This window comes from Penicillium cinerascens (genome assembly GCF_028974065.1).
Source record: "Penicillium cinerascens strain IBT 15544 chromosome Unknown contig_9_segment0_segment0, whole genome shotgun sequence".
Classification (NCBI taxonomy): domain Eukaryota; kingdom Fungi; phylum Ascomycota; class Eurotiomycetes; order Eurotiales; family Aspergillaceae; genus Penicillium; species Penicillium cinerascens.
Genome location: NW_026695296.1, coordinates 2,079,763 through 2,095,937, shown reverse-complemented (window position 1 = coordinate 2,095,937; position 16,175 = coordinate 2,079,763). Strand labels below are relative to the sequence as shown.

General features: G+C 51.4%; 9 protein-coding genes across 9 annotated transcripts; 5 read left to right on the top strand and 4 right to left on the bottom strand.

The window, feature by feature from the left end:
• Positions 1–895: 895 nt before the first annotated feature.
• Positions 896–2,646, top strand: N7498_007633 (putative serine peptidase, family S28; the record flags this gene model as incomplete). Its single annotated transcript, XM_058454695.1, has 3 exons — positions 896–1,096; positions 1,142–1,356; positions 1,404–2,646. The coding sequence occupies 3 exons, from the start codon at positions 896–898 to the stop codon at positions 2,644–2,646; spliced, it is 1,659 nt and encodes a 552-aa protein (XP_058306944.1).
• Positions 2,647–2,953: 307 nt separating this feature from the next.
• Positions 2,954–4,620, top strand: N7498_007632 (cytochrome P450; the record flags this gene model as incomplete). Its single annotated transcript, XM_058454694.1, has 3 exons — positions 2,954–4,061; positions 4,109–4,375; positions 4,448–4,620. 3 exons carry the CDS (start codon positions 2,954–2,956, stop codon positions 4,618–4,620), a joined length of 1,548 nt encoding a protein of 515 aa, XP_058306943.1.
• Positions 4,621–5,076: 456 nt separating this feature from the next.
• Positions 5,077–6,499, bottom strand: N7498_007631 (putative MFS monocarboxylate transporter; the record flags this gene model as incomplete). Its single annotated transcript, XM_058454693.1, has 4 exons — positions 5,077–5,230; positions 5,280–5,377; positions 5,425–6,418; positions 6,468–6,499. 4 exons carry the CDS (start codon positions 6,497–6,499, stop codon positions 5,077–5,079), a joined length of 1,278 nt encoding a protein of 425 aa, XP_058306942.1.
• A 373-nt stretch (positions 6,500–6,872) lies between these two features.
• On the top strand, positions 6,873–9,008 carry N7498_007630 (Zn(II)2Cys6 transcription factor; the record flags this gene model as incomplete). The annotated part of the gene is made up of 1 exon (XM_058454692.1): positions 6,873–9,008. The coding sequence occupies one exon, from the start codon at positions 6,873–6,875 to the stop codon at positions 9,006–9,008; it is 2,136 nt and encodes a 711-aa protein (XP_058306941.1).
• A 305-nt stretch (positions 9,009–9,313) lies between these two features.
• On the top strand, positions 9,314–10,216 carry N7498_007629 (uncharacterized protein; the record flags this gene model as incomplete). The annotated part of the gene is made up of 4 exons (XM_058454691.1): positions 9,314–9,873; positions 9,935–9,951; positions 10,008–10,012; positions 10,067–10,216. 4 exons carry the CDS (start codon positions 9,314–9,316, stop codon positions 10,214–10,216), a joined length of 732 nt encoding a protein of 243 aa, XP_058306940.1.
• A 540-nt stretch (positions 10,217–10,756) lies between these two features.
• Positions 10,757–11,329, top strand: N7498_007628 (cupin domain-containing protein; the record flags this gene model as incomplete). Its single annotated transcript, XM_058454690.1, has 1 exon — positions 10,757–11,329. The coding sequence occupies one exon, from the start codon at positions 10,757–10,759 to the stop codon at positions 11,327–11,329; it is 573 nt and encodes a 190-aa protein (XP_058306939.1).
• A 125-nt stretch (positions 11,330–11,454) lies between these two features.
• Positions 11,455–11,919, bottom strand: N7498_007627 (DUF427 domain-containing protein; the record flags this gene model as incomplete). The annotated part of the gene is made up of 4 exons (XM_058454689.1): positions 11,455–11,486; positions 11,547–11,627; positions 11,677–11,782; positions 11,839–11,919. 4 exons carry the CDS (start codon positions 11,917–11,919, stop codon positions 11,455–11,457), a joined length of 300 nt encoding a protein of 99 aa, XP_058306938.1.
• A 504-nt stretch (positions 11,920–12,423) lies between these two features.
• Positions 12,424–13,464, bottom strand: N7498_007626 (uncharacterized protein; the record flags this gene model as incomplete). Its single annotated transcript, XM_058454688.1, has 1 exon — positions 12,424–13,464. The coding sequence occupies one exon, from the start codon at positions 13,462–13,464 to the stop codon at positions 12,424–12,426; it is 1,041 nt and encodes a 346-aa protein (XP_058306937.1).
• A 989-nt stretch (positions 13,465–14,453) lies between these two features.
• N7498_007625 (isopenicillin N synthase family dioxygenase) lies at positions 14,454–15,856 on the bottom strand (the record flags this gene model as incomplete). Its single annotated transcript, XM_058454687.1, has 6 exons — positions 14,454–14,531; positions 14,604–14,775; positions 14,837–14,973; positions 15,042–15,461; positions 15,531–15,638; positions 15,701–15,856. Coding segments are annotated over 6 exons (1,071 nt in total), but the record flags the coding sequence as incomplete, so codon positions are not given.
• Positions 15,857–16,175: the final 319 nt, after the last annotated feature.

Here is a 16,175-nt window from a genome sequence, read left to right as displayed (position 1 = left end):
CTCGCCGCATCCAGCCAACATTCCGTAAAACAAACAAGGGATGACAATCAGAACACCCATTCTGCCTAAATAGTGAATCAATCAATGAAGTTCGCAAGGCAGGAGAACAGGAAAGTAATGTTTAATTGCCTGTGTACCTGATCCAAGTAAACAACAATACTAACGTAACCCATGGTCCACGCTAAATATTGTCGGCGCACTGTGAATGGCTCGTACATTCAACCCGCTGCAAGATCTCGGCAAACTTCCGGTTTCGGGATGCAAGTTACCGTCACGAGTCGGTCGCGTGGTATCCTTTCGAGCTACCCTTGTTTAGGAGAGTAAGGTAGTCCCGATTCGGAAATCACCGATAAGCATCACCGCCACACACGCTATGTTTTGGGCATCATGTCTAAGCTTGGTATTCCTCTTGGACTTTGCGACCAAATTTCCCCGCCGTGAAACACCGACGGTGTCCGAATAGGAGACTCTACTGTGTTGCATGCACCACGCCTGCAGCAATATATAATCCAAGACCAATATGGAAGGTGGCCAACTGCCTGCCCCGCGGTGTAGGCTGGGCAGTGGGTCGAGATGATCCGAGCCGTTTTGATCGAGCCCTGAAACATGACGCCAAGGCCGTGGAATCCCAGGGTTGCACCAAACCGCACGCGATGAGATCGATCTCGGGTGTCCCTGACGGAGTCCCGCCGGGCCAGTTAAATCTCGAATCCACCTGGTTAGCTGCGTCTGCTACGTGGATGCAAACAATACTTGTTTTCATATTGTTCACCTTGGGGCCCACTATTGGTCTGATTGCATATATACCCGGCAGAGATCTTCATTATGTTGACTGCCTACTTCTCTCATCTTGTTCCGGAGGATCTGTTTGATTTTATATCGTGATACCGGCAAGATGCATTTCTTGGCGATTGCTGCGGCGCTGGCCGCCTTGTCGGGCACGTCAAGCGCTATGGGGTTGACATCGTTTAGACAGGATATTACGCTGGCTTCTAAGATGGGGATTGACTCTGGGGAGTTGTTGCAACGGCATCAGTCGGTTCATGAAATTGCTATGGAGAGATCGGATACCACTCTCACTACTCAATATGTTTCGGTATGGTATTTGCTGATGTTCCGGCGGCTCTTCTAACGTGACCAGATTCCAATCGACCATAACGATACATTCGTTGGCATGTACAACAACCGCTACTGGGTCAATGATGATTTTTATCAGAGAGGAGGACCAGTCTTCATCTATGATGTTGGCGAGTCCGACGCCGAGGCATCTGCCAATGCTGTTTTGGGCAATTCGACCTCTTTCTTGATGGAGATACTAGCAGAGTTTGGCGGAATGGGAATTGTGTGGGAGCACAGGTCTGTCGAGACCAATCAGCTTCCCATACTGGACTAACAATTGGTAGATACTACGGAGATTCCCTTCCATATCCCGTCAACACCGACACACCCCCCGAGCACATGATTTACCTCTCGAACGAGCAAGCGCTGGCGGATATCCCATACTTTGCGCAGAACTTCACGCTTGAGGGTTATGCCGATGTGGACCTGGCACCTTCCAAGACGCCCTGGGTCATGGCTGGAGGTTCATACTCCGGCATGCGAGCGGCTTTTACTCGAGAAAAATACCCCAATACCATCTTTGCGTCATGGGCATCTTCAGCACCCGTCCAGGCCAAGGTCGACATGAGCATCTATTTCGAGCAGGTCTATGCTGGAATGGTTTCCAATGGTTACTACAACTGCACCAGAGACATCAAAGCAGCACTGGAGTACATCGATATGGAACTCTCCAAGAATGGTTCTAGCGCGGCAGCAATCAAGAAACTTGTCTTCGGCGAAGGCGCGGAGAAGAACAACAACGGGGACTTTACCGCGGCCCTGGCTGGGCTCTACGGCTTTTTCCAGGCAGAGGGTCTCGGCGGCGGAAAGGGCAGTCTTGCGAATTTCTGTCGTTATCTGGAGACGGATCCAGTCACTCAGATGACGGCCGGACCGCGTGGATTTGCACCCTACCGCGGCAGAGAATACGTGGGCAGACGGCTCGCATCGTGGCCCGCCTGGGCAGAGCTGGCGAACCTTAACTACAAGACCAACTGCGAAGGACTCGACGATTCCCAGCCACTGTCTTGCGAGTTAAACCCGAAGTTCACGGACGTCACGAACATCAGCTGGCTCTGGCAGGTCTGCACCGAGTGGGGATTCTACCAGAGCAACAACTTCGGTCCTCACTCGCTTCTCTCCAGGTACCAGACTCTGGAATACAATCAGCAGCTGTGCACGCGACAGTTTCCCGAGGCTGTGAAAAGAGGCATCATCCCCAAGTCCCCCGAGGTTGCCAGAATGAACCGAGAGACCGGCGGCTGGACAATACGCCCCTCCAACGTCTACTGGAGCGGCGGCCAATTCGATCCCTGGCGAACCCTCTCCGTCCTCGCCACCGAAAGCTTCGCTCCAAAGGGCGTAGCCTTCTCCACGGAAATCCCCGAATGCAATGTCGGGACTGGCGAGGACTATGTCTTCGGATACATCATGCCAAATGCCGAGCACTGCTTCGACATGAGACTCGGTTTCGCTCCGGGAGAGATCTCACGTGGATACTTTAAGCAGGCGTTGAAACAGTGGTTGCCCTGTTTCCAGGCCCAATAAAACCAGTCAGACTCGCAGTCTGGGGAAAGGGAGGGGGATCGGCACGGGTGCGTTCCGTGATGTGTAATGAACTAAACCCGATTCATAGAAGCTTGCGATCTCCACGGGTTTCCGACTCGCACATGCGGGTCAACCGAGGATAAGTCCGGGCACGTTATTATCGTCCTATCATCAAATCGCATCCACTGTATTTCAACTTACTTCATTCATCATTCATCATTCATCATTCACTATTTATTCAATGCTCGCACTGCAGTCTGAATTAGAATCTCCCTAAGTTACACTAGATCTCAGATCGGACTCCGACATGCTAAGCCCGACCGTGCTTAAGGTTGGTGCGCTTCTAGCCGCCCTCGTGGTCGTGCGTTATTTAGCCCAGTCGTACCACCACTACAAGCAGGCCAAATCCTTGCGCTGTGTATCTCCACCACATGGCGCATCCGGCTTCTTCGGTATTCCGGCTTTCTACCGCCTCACGCAAGCTGTGCGTGAGAAGCGCTGGATCGACTATCTTTGCGATCAGTTCGCCATTAATGGAAATACCTTCCAGCAGCAGTTCCTGAATCGGAAACTATTGGCTACCATTGAACCGGAGAACGTCAAGGCCATCCTGGCGACCCAATTCCAGGATTTCTGTCTCGGCACTCGACATGAGCAGTTCGACCCCCTGCTGGGAGATGGTATCTTTACTCTGGATGGTGCGGGCTGGTCCCATGCGCGAGGACTGTTGCGACCGCAGTTTACCAGAGATCAGGTCGCGGATCTGAGTATGCTGGACGACCACATCAAGCACCTGATCGCTTTGATCCCCAAAGATCGAACCAGCTTCGATATTCAGCGCCTCTTCTTCATGCTGACTCTGGACTCGGCCACTCATTTCCTCTTTGGTGAATCTGTCGGCTGCATGCTTCCCCCGTCTGAGACTACCGGTGTCCTGGAGAAGTCCGCCGTACGCAGCGCCCAGGGTTTCGCCGATGCGTTCACCACCGCGCAAGACTATTTGGCCGCCCGCTCGCGTGCTCAGGGCCTGTACTGGCTCGTCAACCCTAAGGAGTTCCGCGAGGCCAACAGCCAGGTGCATGAAGTTGTCGACCACTATGTTAACATCGCGCTCGAGGCAAAGAGAAACCCGGACAAGAAACAGGATGACCGATACATCTTCCTCCACGCCTTGGCGGCCGATACCGATGACCGCAAGATGCTGCGCGACAATATGCTCAACATTCTCCTCGCCGGACGTGATACAACAGCCAGTCTACTAAGCTCGACTTTCTTCTACCTCGCCCGACACCCGGCCGTATTCGCCCGTCTCCGCCATGAAATTGTCGACACCTTCGGCGACAGCAAGACCTCCATTGAGATCACCCAGACAAAGCTAAAGGATATCCCCTACCTCCGCTACGTCCTAAACGAAGGTACGTTCCACCACCACGAACTTTCGCGCTTGAACTAACAAATCCAGTCCTCCGCCTCCAACCGCCCGTCCCCGTAAACTTCCGCGTCGCCACAAAAGACACTTCCCTACCCGTCGGAGGAGGCCCAGACAAACGCTCCCCAGTCTACGTCGAAAAAGGCCAAATGGTCGCCTACAACGTCTATGCCATGCACCGCCGCACAGACCTCTGGGGCTCTGACGCTCGTGCTTTCCGGCCCGAGCGCTGGGAGGAGAACGCTAAGCACGGATGGGAATATTTGCCCTTTAACGGTGGCCCGAGGATCTGTCTTGGTCGTGAGTTTCCTCGTTACCCCACCCTAATCTCCATGTGTATTGTTAGCAGGTGACTAATGTTTTGTGTTTCAGAACAATACGCCCTCACGGAGGCTAGTTACACCGTTGTCCGACTGATGCAGCATTTCGATACCCTTGAGAATGCGGATCCTCACCCACGCCAGGAACCTATCAAGCTGTCTAATTTGACGATGATGCATGATACGGGTGTGCCGATTAAGTTGTATTCGTCAGAGGCGAATTAATGATGGATATGTATATGATGTTTTGGTTTTGTATATGAATTAGATATTATGCGCAGGTTTTGCAAGTACTCACGTTTTCAACTCTTAAAATTCCATGGTTAAAGGGCAAGCCAATTTCAAGTTGCCCTCGGAATACCACCGGAAAGGATCAAATTATTGGTGGGGCCGGCCTGCTTAGTATTTTCCGTGGGATGTTGATAAGATAACGGAGGATTTTGATAATTTGTCGGGGATGATGCGGTCTATTGGTCATCAGAGTGATAGGAAGGTGGAATACTCGATGAAGTCCTCTACGATTGCCATCTACGTATGCGCGAGGGTTTCACGATGGACGGTCCGTTTGAGACATATTCCGGCCATCTGCCGAGGCTCCCAAATAACACATTCAATATCTATTACCTTTCTAAACATGCTTCACTTTTCGTAGATACCCAGAAACCTTCTCAATGAGGGTTCCTAAACAATTGCAAGGAGACGTCGATCCTGGATCAACCGAGCAGCTATAAGCAAGACGCCACCAAGGAGCAACGACACCCCCGAAAACAGGGACAGAGAAAGATATCCGTATTTCTCTGCCAGTGCACCACTAATGGGAACGTTTGCCATAGCACTAGGAGCAGATTAGCAATGGTTATGCACATAAGCGAGAGAAATCATACGAGAGTGACACGGAAGCCGACACGGTCCCGATAGCAAGGCCCATAGTAGAAGGTGTAGCAACCTGAGCTGCACACGCTTGCTGAAGAGAAATGATTCCCTAGACTCGTCAGTAAATCAAATATTCAACTTGACGAGTCAACTTACACCCGAGGCAAAGCCATATGCAGCCGACCAGACACCCAAGCCAGCCACCGAGTCCACCTTTGTCCAGCACAATGCAATAAGACCAGACAGCAAAGTGGCGACAATGCAGCAGTTGAACTTGCCGTACTTATCAGCCACAATCCCGGGAACCACACGACCGAAGAAAGAAGCTCCATTGACAATGGATACAGTGTAAAAGGCGAAACTCGAGGAGAATCCCTTTGCGACGGCGTATGAAGTCGTGTAGAAGAAGGGCGAAAACATGCCAAAGTATGTAATAAACATAGCCAGAGAGAGTAGTTGCAACGCCGGCTTTTTAAAGAGAGTGACAGCTTCCGCCTTGCGATCCACTTCCTTCACCGGAGGAGCAAGATCCACGTTGTCTTTATCCTGCTGCTCACCATCAACAGTAGCGACAGTCGGCGGCAACTTCGCAACGAGACATGCAAAACCAAAACACGGGATCATAATAAACCCCACTATCCGCATAGTCCACGGAAACCCAATCCCCTTCTCTCTCAACAACTTGTTAATAGCAATAGGCCAGACCACACCACCAAGCGAAGACCCCGCGAGAACAATACCGAGCGCGGCACCCCGATTCTCCGCGTTAATCCACTTCCCCACAAGCGCCAACATGGGCCACGTAACCAGCGCCATTGAGATACCCAGTAGTATTCCCTGCGCGAGAAGGAACTGGTAAAACTCTTTACAGAGCGAGGTCATCATGATCGAGAACACGGTGCCGATTGCACCAGCCCAACACAAGAGGTTGGGCCCGAATTTGTCGACGATGGCGCCGGAGACAACTGAGATTGAGAACAGGAAGAAGATTGCGACGGCACCCAGCCAGGCGATTGTTGATTGAGGGCTCTGGGAGAGTTGATCGGAGGCATAGTATTCTTCGAATATGCCGAATGAGTTTAGGAAGCCCACCGTGCAGAAGAGGCAGGTGCTTGCACCAGTTATGACGAGCCAGGCGCGGGATTTTGGTCTGCGGGAGGTTAAGGATGTATGAATGTGTAATTTGGAGAATTGCTTACATATTGTTTTGCGGGGCATTTGTAGTAGACATCTTGGAGATGTTGAGAGAGCGTGCTGGCGGTGGTTGTGTGAATGGGATTAATGTTCCAAGGGCTTATGGATGGTAGGAAGCCTGGACATACGCTCTGTATGAGGGATGTGAGCCGGATGATTAACGAATTTTTGATTTATATAGGAATTGGGCCCCTTGGGGATCAAAATATCTGCCATCGTGGAGTCTCCGAGTTGTAGAGTGCATGGAATCTGATAAGCCAATCGAAGCGCGCCAAGCCCGGACACTCCGCGGACACTCCGGACGCACCTTGAGATGTCCTTGGAAGCCCCGACGCTCGTCTTTGTACACAACTATGGGCATGCATGATCACCCGTGACAACTGCTTTTCCTCGTTCAAACACTCGCGGTCATGAAACGCAGGTCGACAACCAATCCAGGACCAAGTCCCTCGAAAAAGCAACCCCGACAAGACCCCGTATCCTGCGAGTCATGTCGAAAGAAGAAACTAAAATGCGACCGCAATATCCCATGCAGCAGCTGTACCACGCGCAAATTACCCTGCAACTACCGAATTCATGGCACGGAGTCGGCCAGCCCTGCCGTGAAACAGGGGAGCCGAACAGAAGAGCAGCCCTCGTTAGACAACAGAACTGTACCACAAACCCAACTCACGACTCCCAACATCGAGCCTCGGAACAGCAATCGAGATGACCCTCTCACGACGGCAGACTGGCTCGAGAATATTGTCATGGGTCATCGCGTTCCAAGTGCTGTTCCCGCCCCTCTGAGAGACGAACTGTCACAACACTCACGAGTAGCCGTGTCTCAGCAGATCCCCATTTCCGGAAGCTTGCTGTCTCTCATTCGTGGTGGCCGGTTTGCGTCTCATGAGAATGCGGCGACGATTCATCTCACGTCTTTCCTACCGGCAAAGGCCGAGGCAATGAGTCTTTTACAATATTACTGTAATCATCTCGACTACCAGTACCATATCATAATCCCGAGTCGCACAAAACGGGACATCAACGCCCTATACGACAGACGTGCATCCGATGATATAAACTTGCAGCACCTTGCTCTTTTGTTCGCGATTGTCGCCACCGCGTTGTTCTATAAGCTCTCATCGACTGAGTCGGCCGAGTTTGCAGATATCTGCAGTCGAGAGACGGCTTTCTTAGCAGGTGCCGCCTTGGTCCAGAGCAATTATGTTGCTGATCCTAGTATCGAGGGGCTACAGGCGACTATGATCATTGGCCACCATTTGTCGATCGCGACTCTCAATCCGGCTGTCAGCTCACTGTTTCTTCACAGCTCTCTTATCAGCCAGGCTAGGGGCCTTGGGCTTCATGCTGTGGATTCTTCGAGGCCGGATCGGAATTTGAACGGGTGTGATAGGACAGCGGTTGAGCTTAGGCGGAGACTGTGGTGGGATCTAGCTTCTTACGACTGGTATGTCAGTTCGGTACATATTTCAGATTCTCTTCGCTTACGTCTGCTCAGGTTACTTGGCTTTCTCAGCGGACCACAGGAGTGGACATACACGATTAGCCCCCATCAAATGATCGTGCGAAGACCATGGAACGTCGAGGACGAAGATATCGAGAGCAGTGATACAGAAATGCCGCTTTCAAAACCGACCTGCATGTCCTACACACTCCACCGACTGCGATTAGCCGAAGTATGCCGCGAAATCGTCGACAGCACCGCGGCCGAACACCTTCAAGGCCTCGAAATACCATATGAAAAGATCTTGTCACTAGACCGCAAACTTCACGACGCATACTCCGAAATCCCAGCATTTTTCCGCTTCGACCAATCATCTCAACGTGAATTCGCAGCTCTCTATCGCGAGCGACCGACAATCGCCTGGCAACGCGCTTTCATTCAACAAGGATACCACTCGCGTCTTTGCCGCTTACATCGACAGTATTTCATCCTTGGGGCTAAAGACCCTCGATACTCGTATTCGCACGTCATCTCTCTCCAATCCGCGCGAAAAGTGCTAGAAGTGAAGCGGATCATGGATGAGAAAGAGCCGCTCTTTGAGCCGCATAGCTCCTTGTTCTGGGCGGTTATGCACCATGTGTTCATGGCCGCCGTTATCTTGCTTATCGACGTGTGTTTCAACTGGGATGACATTCTTGCTGAGAAGCGGAAGGAGGAAGTTCTTGAAGCCTGTCGTATGCTTAGTCGTGCTCAGCAGTCGACTTATATTGCGAGGGAGGGGATTAATGCTATGATGGGGATCCTGCGCAAGCATTGGAAGCAGGAGAGGAGACCGCATGAGTCGCAGGCTGATCCACTGGCTTCCGAAGATCATACACGCCCTGCAGTACAAAATAACAACCTTCAGAAAGACATGCAGTTGAAAAACCAAGCCCACAACTTCCCTTCAACATACCCTGCGGTACCCGAGGTCGGCCAAACCCCTCTGGAAGATTTATGGTCTGAGATGCTGGACAGCAGCGGCCATATTGAACTGGATACTCCCGACTGGATGGACCTGCTCACCGAATTGACCAATGCCACTGCGCCGTGCGAATGAGCCCGCCTGCTCACACATTGGAAGGCAGCTCAGAGACACAATTCTCAGTGACAGGACTCTCAGCCGCCTTTGACTTTCTGCGTAGGTGCCAATACACCACCAGATCATGCGACTCACCCGCAGATGGTGTCGGAGATCTGACCGCTGGACTAAAATACCTACTAGTCACACAATCTCAATTTTGACAGATGGGGCAGATCATCGCATGATGTGACAGAAAAGTGTAGCAGACCCACTCCATGCCAGACTTACCCTTACCATCATCATTCATTCAACTGTTACGGTCCATCAGCACATCCTTTTTGATGCCGTCTCAACAGTCCTGGTTTAGCCAGGGTTCTATTCGCAAGGCTCTCAAACCTGGCAAAAGTATCGCCCTCACTAAACCTGAACCAACTGAATGGAAGATCCTCGAAGCTATTGATGAACACAACTTTCAATTCTCCGAAGAAATTGTTCAAAGAGACTCATGTGTCTCGTACGCCTCCATCAAGCTCTCTTGTATTGAAGCCAGCAATCCCTCCAAGCGGGCCATCATGCGCGTATATATGCAAGTTCCGTATGACAATACGGAACTAGAAGACCTTCCAACTCGCGCCCAGCAGGCCACAACATTCAGGCCGAAGGAACTTACCGCGCTCCTAACACTTCGCACTTCTGCGTACGCACCTTCCCTCCTCGGTTACGACGAATGCCGTCAGGGTACAACAGGGTTAGTTCCTGGCGGGTTTCTTACCTTTCTTGTGTGGGAGATTGTTCCGGGACTATGTCTGGGTGACCAGTATCGAGAAGGTACTATCTTCTGGCATAGACTGAATCGAGAGGAACGAGATATGGTTCGTGAGGCTTTTCAGAAAACCCTTGTGTAAGTCATCTCGCCATCCTATTTCTCGTGTCATGACCACTCACAAAATTACCGCGATTAGTGAAATCACCAAGATGGGTATGTGGCCTGCTTTCGTTGGACTGCACAATCTGGTCTGGCACCTAGATACCAAGACCCTGTGAGTTAATCTCTGTATCATACGCACATTATCCTAGCTAACTATAGATTACAGTTTCTTGTGGGGTTCCGAGACTGGGGCAAAGTCCCACCACAAGCCTTCAAAACGACCTGGCTGCCCCTTGTCGGTCTGGTCAAAACGCCTGCAAGTTCTAGATGGTCGGACCACGACTGGAATGGTGATACTTCACGCTGGGAGCTTTAACACGGTATCTAGCTATGTTGCTTTTGAAATGAGCTTCCTGGGGTCTAAGGCTGTCTCTTTAATTGCTTTTTATTCGGAGTTTTGTTTTGGCTCTACGGAGTTTGAAGATGGCCCGGGTCTAGATGAGTGCATTGAAAAAATTGCGAGTACGATGAAGGATAAGATGGAAATTTCGAGTGGGCATAAACGGATGCTGAAGAATCATCTCAGCAGCAAGTTTGCAGATGTAATGGCTAGGCCGCCGGCTCGGCTTTGACCCCTGGCACGAATCTACGATTGAATGAATATTCCATGACACGTTTAGTATGAACCATAGCTTCCTTGCCACGTGCTTCGGATCAGGTTCGTCATGCGGCCAAGACGGAAGCCTGGCTCGGCTCGGTTTGGAATACGTGGATGTGATGCCATCATGATGCGACACGCAAGTTGACGCTCTCAGCTCATAGTCTCAAGTTTAGATTTCACCCGGTCGTATCTCCTCACGTACTCCAATTTTTATATTTCATTCAAGGCCTGCACAAATGACACCCATCTCACACAATGCCAACACACAAGGAGAACAACCTCCCTCACATCCACCGCTACATAACAACCCACAACACCGACGGCGAAGCAGTATTCGTGTCCCATGCACAAGTACCCGATTACATGCCATCGAAGCCAGCCGGCGAAGATGGCGAGATAGCGCTCCTCTACGCGACGACGAGCACCCCCACCATCGTTGACGACGAAGCCGACATCGCCATGTACGACGAGTTCCTGCACCAGCCACCCGGCCTAACCACCGAAGGCGGGACTACTTTTCGTATGGTGGATATTCGGCCTGGGAAGGTTACCCCGATGCATCGGACTGTGAGTCTGGATTATGGGATTGTGGTGGATGGCGAGGTAGATTTGATTCTTGATTCGGGGGCGAGTCGGCTTATGCATCGGGGGGATGTCTGTGTACAGAGGGGGACGGCACATTCGTTTAAAAATAAGAGTGCTACGGAGTGGTGTCGCATGCTTTTCATCTTCTTGCCGATGCAAATGCTTACTATTAAAGGGAAGGCGATGGATATGGAGGTTTATGATGACCCTTACGAGAAGGCGGATGGCGAAGAAAATAAATAAATAGACCGTGTCTGGCCCGCCTTATAAATTCAAAAGGCCATTCTCTCACAAAATCATGAAGGCAGCTGGTGTTTTTGATTCAAAATTGGGATTATTTCCCATTCGATCAACATCCTCCGGGTGTCTTACTCGACCGTGACCTGAACCTTGGTCTTGTCTAGTTGGTAGAAATCAGTCGCCGTCCAACTCGATGGAAATGGAAATGACTGGAACTCACAAAATGCTACATGATCCTTGATATTCAACGCCTTCTCATAAGGCTCGGGGTAATACCAGGCCGCGTCTTGTACGTCCTTATCTAGCAGAGTCATCAGTATCTTCGCTATCACGTCGATAGGGTCACTCACCACCGAGTTTGATCGTGTAATATTGCGCGTGGCCCTTCCACGGACAGAATGTCGTCGTATCAGTGCCCACAAATGATGATTTGTCTTTGATAGCCGATGGCGGGAACTTGAGTCGTAGCTTGTCAGCTGGAATCCTCTGGTCCGGAAGAGATGTCACCGTACATATACGTTCCCTTCAACGGTCTCCCAGACGTCGGTCTCGGCAAGGACAACGTCGCCTATCTTTGCTCTAGCGGTCGACATGGCTTTAACTTGCAGAACTTTCTCCACAGGTAGGTTGATGGTTGTCGCTCGTCCGTTCCCAATATGGTGTCGTCACGGTGCTGATGCGGGGAAACAACCAAGTTACCCGGCTCACTCTGTGGTGGATCTCCGCCGGCGGGGCTTTCCTGTCTAAGCTGCCACCACTTTTCTGAGGCTCATGTACTGCTAGCGCTTTGGTCTGCCTATGAATTGTAAGAAGTAAATACTGTGTGGATTAATTCAGCAGCTACAATGATAAACTAGAGTGCAAAAGTACATTCTCACACAAGATTGTAATTGTCGAGAACTCAGATAACCAACATCCCGCAATGTATCCTATCCACCTTACACGTCCCACTACCGGCAGAAATGACATTTGTAATGAGTTTATGCGAACAGCCTTGGCAAATTTGCAATTGTATTCTGTTTGAATCCATCACATGTCGTTCCTCGTAGCCTGACTCTCATTCCCTCTTACTAGTCATTTCTATGTGATTCTGCGCGCTACGAATTGTCGCGAACCAAATCTACTGTCGCGCAGTGGAACGAGCCTCCGATGCTATTGACGTGCTTGAATGGGCACATGATACACTCCATGCCGAGGGACTCGTACCACTGCGCCGACTGGAGGTCGCTGGCTTCGACCACCATGCGCTTCCCGTCGAGGACCAGCGCGTTGAGACAGAGCCAGGGGCTAGTCATATATAGCGGAGGCTCCGTGGGGGCCTGCGGGATGAAGGGATACGGTTGGAGATCCCACGAGGCCAGCACCGCATGTTGGCGCAGCGCTGCCTCGGTGATCTTCATGGGATTATACACCAGCAAACCGTCGCGCAGCGGGAGAATTGTTGCATCAATGTGCATCGCGCTCGGGTCATTGACCTCGATCATTTCGACCTGGTACCCCTTGGGCAAGTGCTGTTGGATGTAGTCCACACCGGCCTGGTTCGTGACATGGCTGTACTGACCGAGGATGGTGTGGCCGAGCCGCATAAAGTCGGCAGTATCGAAGGCCGGCCTGCTATTGTTGATGGCCCACTGTCTGGTGCAGCTGTCTTCTTCATCAAGGAGAGTGTTGGCGAAAGAACTAGCCGGGCGCCTGACGATCTGTACTCGGGTGTCCTTGGACACGGCGTCCAGGATGGAGGTATAGGCGATCTCGATCTCACGCGAACGGCAGGGCCAGGCAAAGCACGCCTCGATCAGCGTGTTTCCAACACTCATTAGCCCGTCTCGGGGCATGGCGCCCGTATACCCTTCCTCGGCCAACCAGTCAATCCCCGCCGGAGGCCTGTAGACTTCAATGCCTTCGGCTTTTAGAATAGCAGCGAAGTAGTCCAACTCTGCCTCGGCCTTCGCAATGAGTTTTTCGGGGAATGGAGCCTTTGGCTGGAATCGGTGGGCATGAGCAGAGGGCATGGTTGCCTCGATCATTTTGGCTGGAGCGCTGGGGAAACAAGCACGGCCGGCACGGCCGACGATGACAGCTCGGAGAGGAGACCATTCGTCGTCAGCCTGCACGCCGAGGACAGGCTTGATAGTCATGATGGAGGTTGATGAATGAGAACCAAATCCTCATGGGCCTTCTGTGTTTTCGTGCTGAAATCAACGGCAGAAAATCGCGCTGGAGATGATGCAGATCAATTGACTAAAGCTGCTCATCATCTGTACGCTTTAGTGATGTATGTGGTCCAGATGGTCATCGGTCATGTTGCACGACATTTGGTCGTATGCAGGCCCCTAGCTAGTGCTCACCGTGCCGTGCAATGCGTACACGCCATTGGTAGACACCGCCAACCCCCGCTGGTAGATGCAGAAGCCTCTTGTGCTGATATTTCTGGACTGCTGCGATCGAGGCCCGCAGGTAATAATAAAGGTTCCGCTGCCGCGGTTGGGTCGACCCAATTACTCTGAGTATAGTAGTAACTCGTTGAATATGTCCCTCGTACTCACGGGGTGAAAGGTATCTGCGTAGAGGTGCCTCCATCGGTCAACCGCGCTGTCCCTTTAGACCGAGATCTGGGCACTGGTGCAGAAGGTTTATGCGCAGGTGTCTCCCCTGTCGTGCAACGTGAAGTGGATTGCGGGGTCACTGGCTGGCTGAGACAGCACCCCTGAGGCATGTACGCGGGGTGTCACCCACCGGAGAGAAGAGCTGCTTGGTTCATTTCCATGGGAGACAATGGCGTGCTATCTGTATACGTGAGCCAAGTCTGACCAAGGCTTAGAATGTGCGCCATCTACATCACGTTCTGGTGGACAAACGCAGCAAGAACAGGTTTTAAGCTGGTTAGGTGCCAGCCATTGAGGCCTAGCGATGATTTGCTAATACGTCTAGCCTGTTAGAGATTGACAGTACCTGGAGTACAGTACTTTGGCAAGATAAAAATGCTCAGATTCCAGGTCTAAAAGACTATGCCCGACTAAGAGTAAGAGAAAAAAATCATCTTTCCAGGCACACTCCCAAGCCACAAAAGCGGCACGATGACGCCCGTTCGTATTCTCCTCTCCAGCTCATTACCTAAAAGCTCACATTAAGTAGCCTTAGAGTTCACGGCGGGAGGCTGCATGTCATATCCAATGAACGCTCGGGATAGCTTTTGGCGCACATACTGTAAGTGTCACAGGTCAGCTACTGGATTTTCGAATAATCATACCATCACCCATCTTCTCTCTACACTCACATCGCCTGCTTTAAACGGTACCTCACAAGCCGGCCGATCATCCGAGGTGCAGCTTTCCAAGACCGAAATCGTGACATCGTAGTCCACGCCAAAGAAAAATGGGACGGTGTATCTCTCTTCCCCAGTCAAATTGACTACACGATGTATGGTTGATTTAAATCGGTGGTTGGTCCTGGGTGAAAGTTAATGTTCCGTGCCCATCAACCCAACAACAACTCCAAATGCTTCATTACCAGGTGGCCAAACAGTCCCCTATATTCACCACAAGTGTCCCAGGAATAGGCGTCGCAAGCACCCATTCACCGCGATTATTGCGGACTTGCAATGCCGGCACATGACCTTGAGATAGGATCGTCAAGCACTCATAATCCTAACGACGAAGCACGGTTGCATGAGCCCAGTGACCTGACAAAATGGCCATTAAACAGGACTTCTTACCGTGTGAGCTGCCAGCCCAGCGGTCAACTCTCCGTTCGCTGGTTGGGGCGGATAATGCATCAACCTCGACATAGCTCCAGGGTACTTCATCTTGTCATCGAAGAAATGTTCTTCCAAATCTAGCGCGAGCGCAAAAATCCTCATAAGCTCTCGGGAGAGATCTAGTGCTTGGGCGTAGTATCGGAGAAAGGTTCCTCGAAAACCCGGCAGGATGTCTTCGCGAGGCCACTGGTTGCCTCCGTAGAGCTCGTAAGGGTCCAGAGGAGCGGGATCATCGGCCGCTTTCTGCGAATCGCCAAGGGTTTCGTAGCCGATATCGAATGCTTCGGAGAAACTTGCCTGAGAAGGTCGGTCGGCGGGGTCATCCAAATCAGCGCCCGTAGACAGCTCGGCGAAGAGAGGGCTAAACCCGTGAAATTTCTGCCCATTTTGCCAATTTAGATAATTCTTTCATATATCGCATCCCTTACTTCATCCCCGGTGAAATACCTTGGATTTCCCTAGATAGCACTCCATCTTATGTTCCTCGGGGAGGGAGAAGAATTGTCGAGCGGCTTCATGAACGGAATCGAGGAGCTCTTCGGCGATGCCATGATTCTAATAGCATGTGAGCTTACAGAATCGTGGAGCTATATCTAGCGGCAAAATGAGGATGTCACCTTGATATAGAAGAATCCGACGTGAGTGCACGCTTCATAGACCTGGTGGGCAAGCTTCTTGCGCTCGATTAGATTGGAACCCTTCAGTGTAGAGAGGTCAATGAGGGGAATGTTGTCGAAATCCCCCTTTTGGAGGGAGTTTGCTGGGATGGGATTCTTCAAGATCGATTGCCATAGTTACGACCACTATGGGGTTGCTTGGGGTTGACCTTCACCAATTTTGCGGGTTGCTATCAGTGAGATTCGAAGCCCAACTGGAGAGGGATCACTTAAGAGACTAGCTAGATCGAATTGCTCACAATCTGTGACAGATCACATCTACTCGCATGTGGGCATGGTCCAAGGCTGCCGGATGCAGTAGGTCGGGTCATCTGTCGGCCCGAACCGACCTGAATCCCACCGCGCCGACCTGCCCAGGTTCTTCGCTTGACAGTGCGACAAAGCTACGGTGCCTCGACTTGCACCCTCTCAGCTT